The sequence below is a fragment of the Rhododendron vialii genome, chromosome 9a, assembly GCF_030253575.1.
Source record: "Rhododendron vialii isolate Sample 1 chromosome 9a, ASM3025357v1".
Taxonomy (NCBI): domain Eukaryota; kingdom Viridiplantae; phylum Streptophyta; class Magnoliopsida; order Ericales; family Ericaceae; genus Rhododendron; species Rhododendron vialii.
Genome location: NC_080565.1, coordinates 14,996,293 through 15,003,210, shown reverse-complemented (window position 1 = coordinate 15,003,210; position 6,918 = coordinate 14,996,293). Strand labels below are relative to the sequence as shown.

Genomic DNA, 6,918 nt, shown 5'->3' with positions numbered 1-6,918 from the left:
ACCAGTCTTTACCGAGCGAGCGGGGTGATTTTTCAACAAAACGTTCCCTGCTCGTAACGTGGCTCTTGGATCCAAAATCTCAACGTTTTCACTAGATCAAAAGCCTTTTTCTCTCAAACAAACTCTCAGTTTCTCGTATCATCCATCTCAAAAATCCGGGTGGCGACTCTCAGGCGCATCGGTCGAGGAGCCCACAAATTAGTGGCTTCCCAGGGATGGGTGGTGATAATACCGGCGGGTTCTAAAGATTCTCCTTGATTGCCTCGAACGCCTATTGATAGTCTTGATTCCATTCGAAATCTGTTCCTTTCTTCAAGAGCTTGAAAAGAGGTTCGCAAGTGTCTGTGAGCTTGGAAATAAACCTGCTGATGATTTGCACCTTTCCCAGAAAACTCCTTACTTCCTTCTCTGTCTTTGGCGGTGGTATCTCCATGATAGCTTGTATCTTAGAAGGGTCTACTTCGATTCCTCTCTGGGTGATAAGAAATCCTAGCATTTTTCCAGCAGTCACTTTGAAAGTGCATTTTTGAGGATTAAGACGTAACTTATATATTCGGATCCTCTCAAAGAACTTCCGAAGTGCTTCATAATGTCCTTCCCTTTCCTTTGATTTTACTATCATATCATCGACATACACCTCTACCTCTTTTCGCATCATGTTGTGCAGGAGTGTCGTGGCCATTCTTTGGTAAGAAGCTCCAGTGTTTTTCAACCCAAATGGCATTACTCGGTAGCAATAAGTTCCCCACGGCATAGTGAAAGTGGTTTTCTCCCTATCCTCGGGAGACATCAGAATCTGATTATACCCAGAAAACCCGTCCATGAAAGATAGCAATGCATGTCCTGCGGTATTATCCACCAATTCGTCTATATGAGGCAGCAGAAAGTCGTCCTTTGGCTAGCCTTGTTGAGATGTTAGAAATCTATGCAAATCCTGATTCCCCCAATCTTCTTCAATACCGGAACAATATTGGCCACCCATTGCGGATATTCGGTGACTATAAGAAAACCAGCGTTGATTTGTTTGGTGACTTCTTCGTTATCTTTAAGACCCAATTGGGGCGCATACGTCTTAGCTTTTGTTTAACGTGTTTTGCATTCGGATAAAGAGCGATTTTATGCTGATCAGGGTCTATTCTAGGCATGCCCTCATAAGACCAAGCAAAAATATTTTTGTATTCTTTTAGCAAAAGGATTAATTTTTCACTTTCTTGAGAAGAAAGTTTTGCACTAATTTTAACCATTTTGGGCTCATTTTCACATACTATGTTTGTTGTGATTATTTCCTTAGAAAAAAGTTTGGCGTGCCTCTCTTCTTCTCTCTCGATGAACTCTAGAATTTTCTTTGGAATTTCTTCCTCAAAAATTGGATTATCAAAATCCACACAATTAATCATAGGCAAAGTGAAATTCTCTAAATCCTCTTTCTCATTGCTAGAATTTTCAAAAGACATTGCAGAGTCAAATTCAAAATAGATGTTATGCCTTGGTGTTTTAACAAGGCTATCCTCACTATCAGCCTCAATAGTTTGGAAAGACGAAAGACTAGACTCAGACTGGGTTGACTCGGAATCAGAATCGGAATCAGAATCAGAATCAGAACTAGAGTCGGAGTCAGCATTTTTTATTTTGTATTTTAAAGCCTATTCCACGGTCTAGTTTAAGTAAGCCCCTTTTGCAACATCCACAATTAGCTCAGAGCAATCATTTTCCTCACAAAGGTTGATCTTCAATACTTCACTGTCATCTTGATTAACACTTTCAGTATTGTCACCATGCAAATCTTAAAGGGCCATTTGGTCTGTCATTGTCATTGCTTCTCTAGTTGAGCTTTAATCTCTGTTTCATCACTATTGCCAACTTTTTGTGTGCCCACAAATCCCTTCCAATTGCCAAACCTATCTGTGATAGGGTGGATCACCCTTATTTCATCATCAGTGACCCCCTCATCAAAGAGTAAATTCAGCGACACTTCATTTAGCAGGTTATTGTCAATAAACTCCTCTTCCTTCGCCCCTTCCTCTTCAACTTTAAGGTTATCCACTTCATCTATTGGCCAGTAGTCATCGATAGGTGCATAATGGTCATAAAAGTAGATTGGGACCCTATGAAGTTCTTCCTTTTCAATTATTTCTTCCACCTCTTCATCATCGACCGTTCTTGTGAACATAATGTGATTTCTTCAGAGATAACCACCGCAGGCTTTGGTTGATCCATCGGGGTGATGTATTTGAAAGGGTCAAAAACTTTGACGGAGAGATCGAACGAGCCAGACAGCTTGGTGACAATTTGAAAGTGTGAATCAAACACGAACAGTGATGCGGCCATTTTTACCTAAAATTTTTTCCTTTAGTTAGATTGGTTAGCTTACCCTCTTCCTTGGTTTTAAAGCCCTTGCAAAAAGAACTTTACCACACATATGTACAATGGGTGTGAGGAAGAACTTTTACAAACAGATGCAAGTAAATTCCTAACCTGCAAGTTCCTGTCATATTTCGATAAGTTCTATGGCTTTCTATCCACATGTATGGTTTGGGTGGTCTCTGTGGTGCTCCGTTGTCGAATGATGCCAATCCTCTTGCCAGCCCATCATAGGCGGCAATCGGGTGATTCCCTTTTTTGATATACCACAGGGCTACAAGTGACCATGGAGTTTGCTGGAATCCCTAACATAGCCAATGACATGCCGAAATATTAGGTAAACCTAAGAGGTTGCCCGCTTGAAGCACATGATACAAAAATTAAATAAAGCAAACATTAATTTTATGTTGAACTTTCTGGTTATGGTTCTCGATCAAGTCCCTAGCAGAGTCGCCAAAACTGTAGACAACTCCCGAAAGGGGCATCGCCATAAAGATATCCTCTCACATGTTTTCCATTCCCACTGTTGAGATCGCGGATACTCCCATGGCTAGGAATATCTCCACACGATAACAACTTACCACAAAAGAGTTGCCACTTAGTTTATTAAAACTAAGAAAACAAGATAGAGATTCCGGGTATGGGAGCCAAAAGGACGATAAGGGGAAGGTACTAGGCACCCCACTTTGCTCAAATCGGGAGACCGGCCCATAATCATTCAACATGAACTTAGCGCTTGCTTTATTTAATTCCCACAAACAGTACTGGTTATCTAGCCTTTAAACAGTTAAATATAGTGAGCCAAGATAGTAAGTAAATAGCATGCATCGTAATGAACAAGAGCAGAAAGTTGTCCCAACAAATAGATTTCACGACCGGTGAAGGGATGTCATGGTCGTGGAATCCTACTGATTCGATGTATCGACCGTGGGAACGATGTCCCAATCAGTGTTCTTCCTCACATCAGAAAATGAGCAATTAACAGAAAATCAAAGAATTTGAGGTATGCTACGAATTAAAGATACAAACGAACCATAGGCCCCTCAGCCTCACCACCTTGATCCCTCAGCACATGATTGCTTCGGATTGAGGGTGATTGACTGACTTGCTTCTCGAAACCCTAGGATTAGGGTTTGTACTTCGGGTGTTTGATTGTCCGATTGTAGCAGTTTACGAGGCTTTAGGGCTTTCGTAGAGAGAGTTTGGGAGATGATTTCTGCAGAGTATTGTGGCTAGAGAAGTTGTATTTTATATTTAATTTTGGAACCCTAAGGCCTCTTTATATAGGCATGGGATGACTCACTCCAGCCAATCAAATGGCGTGAATTGAAAAGGAATTATAGGGTTACAAGATCTCTGCTCCGAATCTCTTTTGTAGCCCTAAAGAATCGGAAAATGGCTGCAAGGGTTTGTGTGCTCATATCAAACAAAGACAGAACATTCCAGAATTTTGAAAAAAGGCGATCTGGCGGCCGAGCAAACGATCTCACGGAGCGATTTCCAACACAAGATTCCATGGGTGAAAGAAAGAAGAGGTGACCGTGAGATCGATCTAGCGGCCTGTAGGGGGATGAAAACAATTGATGCTTTGGATCAACTTGGATTGCAACGGCTTATTCGTGCCTCTTCACCAGAACCTTAATTCGTCGTCGGAACCCTAATCTGCAAAATAGACAGGGGTGAGCGCACCTTTGCCTCTCGTGGCAAAGGCCCTCTGATGCCAAAGTTAGTATCACGTACTAGCAATCAAACCCTAATTATCAGTAGGAAAGCAATCAGAAAACAATGTATTGCGTACCCTTTACCTCTAGGTTTACCTCTTATTTATAGATTTTCGTATGCTTGTTGCCTAAGCATCCCTATTTCCATAGGATTCCCAACTCGTATAGGAAACCCAGTACATCAAGGAGGTTAGCACTTGGTTTTTATGTTATTTTATTATTTATAACTTTACAGTCACACTCAAACAAATGAGAACTACTTTATTTTAATCCATGTCCCGAGCAACATGATCTTGTTTTCAATTTGGAGAGAGAGAGAGAGAGAGAGAGAGAGAGAGAGAGAGAGAGAGAGTGAGTCTAAGTTGGTCAATCTAATGTAAAAACTAGAATCAATTATGATTCACTAGAGGACATAAGCACGTAGTGTTGTCTTCGTCTCTTCTGTTTCCTTTTTGTATCTTCGTGTTCCTAACCATCCACTCTTTTTGATGAATCCTCTTCCTTTATCAGTTTATTAGAAAGAGTCCTTTCAGGATTCTTTTCCATTACTGACCGAACATCCCATTCTCATTGGGTATCTTTCTCAGACCCTATATTCTCGGGATCTTATTCCTTAACGGAATACCACTGTTCCTGGATTCTTCCAGAATGTTCCCTATGCTCCAATACTTGACTGAAGTTCTTTCTTTTGTTCGGCCATCTCGTTGCCGAACAGACTTCCTGGACCAGATACTTCACATGTAACTTGGTCCTAACGTAATCAGAATGTCTCTATCTGCCGAACAGTTAGTTTACACCACTAACTTCTCATGTCATTGGCCTTTAATTAGCCGAACAGACTGCATGGATCAATGACTTCCCATATCATTGGTCCATATCGTTGTTCACCGAACTGCCCGGCGGTAAGTCCTATCGTACTTACCACGTGCTCCCAAATATCACGTGTTCGGCAACTAAATGTATGTGCTCGGGAATACCTCCCTACAATTGCTCCCCAGCTTCATCTATTTACCTCTATTCGGGGATAATATATGAAGCTTAGAAACAAAATTTTATTTAGACCAGACTCTTCTGATCCCATGCAGTCATAATTTCAATATTTCATTGATGCCTTTTGGCGCCTCCGTCATTATACCATTTCGGGGTAATGACTCCACGTGGCATGTTTCGTATGCCAATCATTAATTTCGAACTGATGTTCTTTGAAACGGCGTCAGAATAGTCTTTGCTTTCCGTTACTTTAACCTATAACGGCGTGAGAGGAGACGTTTCGTCTCCGTCTCTTGCCTTTAAACCCCTGAAAGGGCTCCTTTTGGGTTTTTACCCAAAACTTAAACTCGCTCCTTCTCTTTTAGAAACCAGGCGAGAATATCCTGCCATCCGCCATCGCCGCCATCTGCAAATTCGATTGCATTCCAGGAAATCGTCACAGTATCTTTGTAAGATTCTCGTTCTAACTCCATTTCTTCTGCTTAGGTTTCCATCTGAGATCTCATTCTCAGATTTGTGGGTCGTTTCTAGGGTTTCAGTCGCACCCATTCCCAGTTTTACTTTCTCTTCGAATATATCCATGGCGGATGATAATGATAACCCTTCTAGACTTAGTAAATTTAGGAAACTCTGTGAAACCCCAACTGCCATGACGGCATTTAGGTTTGAGTATAGCATCCCTGATAATGTGGGGCTCGAACTCGCCCTCTTAGAAGCAGATAGGGATGGTGGCTCATGGGATAGAATGTGTATCCCAATCGTGGCCATTGTCGAAGGTGGAGTCCGATTTCCCTTTCACCCATTACTCCGCCAAATCTTAAGCTGGTACCGTCTCTCCCCTATGCAAGTATCAACAAACGTATTTAGGCTGATAATGGGAGTAGTTGCTCTGAATAGAATTTTGGGGACCCGGCTAGGAATTTGGGACATCCAATGGTGGTACAGTATTGTACTAAACCCTGAATATAACACTTTTTACTTCAAAGTTAGGAAAGCAGACAAGCGTCTCGTGCTCAACTTGCCAGATTCTGCTCGAGATCATGAGATTGATTTTCTTTACGTTACTGGAGCCTTTGAGCCACTAGGAGAGGATGGTCAGGTGGTGGGCCTCCACTGCCCCCACATATGGGGACACCCACGTATGCTCCTCAATATTTTTGATCTTTGCAATATTGGTTTACTGCTTTCTCGTAGCTTTTCTTTGTGTCTAATTTTGCTGTTTCAATTTCGATCTTGCAGCTGAAAACATTAACAGGCGTCCCAGACGTGTACCAAGCAACGTCCAAACAGAGGACATCAATAAGATCTTGAAGTACACAGGTGAACCGGGCACCTCTACAGCTGGTCGGGGTCTAACGCGGAAGTGCTGCTGGGGTACGACCCTTCATATAGAGGGGTTATAGACAGAAGGCTTGCTCACCCTAGCACTAGCACTACTTCAACCTCCATTGCTCCCCAACCACGCAACTCAAGACTTCAAGCTGATGTTACTTTTGCCGGACAGCTAAGCGAAGTTGCAATTCCTGAAGGCGTACTTTAGACACGGTGGTGCTAAGAAGACCTGCTGGTCGAAGGCAAGTGATCCCAGAAGAACAATCCATTCCCCTCTGCAATACTAGCCAGTCATCTTCCTCCGGATACTCTCGATCGCCTCCAATCCCAGGTACGATGACGCGCCAACCCATTAACCTTAGCTCTCTACTCACTGTCTCCACACGGGGACGTGGTGCTACCAGCAGGGTAGCATCAACTGGCGCCCCGCCCCCACGATCATGTCGCAATAGGGGGGATTAGCAAGATCGTCATCTTATCCTCGGGAAGAGGATGGTTCCCTTGATGCTGTTAA

General features: G+C 42.7%; 1 protein-coding gene across 1 annotated transcript; it reads right to left on the bottom strand.

Annotated features, from left to right (window-relative positions):
- Positions 1–271: 271 nt before the first annotated feature.
- Positions 272–5,654, bottom strand: LOC131299655 (uncharacterized). Its single transcript, XM_058325237.1, has 6 exons — positions 5,618–5,654; positions 5,420–5,478; positions 2,476–2,666; positions 1,922–2,159; positions 1,266–1,643; positions 272–898 (listed from the first exon to the last, which is right to left on the bottom strand). The coding sequence occupies exons 1-6, from the start codon at positions 5,652–5,654 to the stop codon at positions 272–274; spliced, it is 1,530 nt and encodes a 509-aa protein (XP_058181220.1).
- Positions 5,655–6,918: the final 1,264 nt, after the last annotated feature.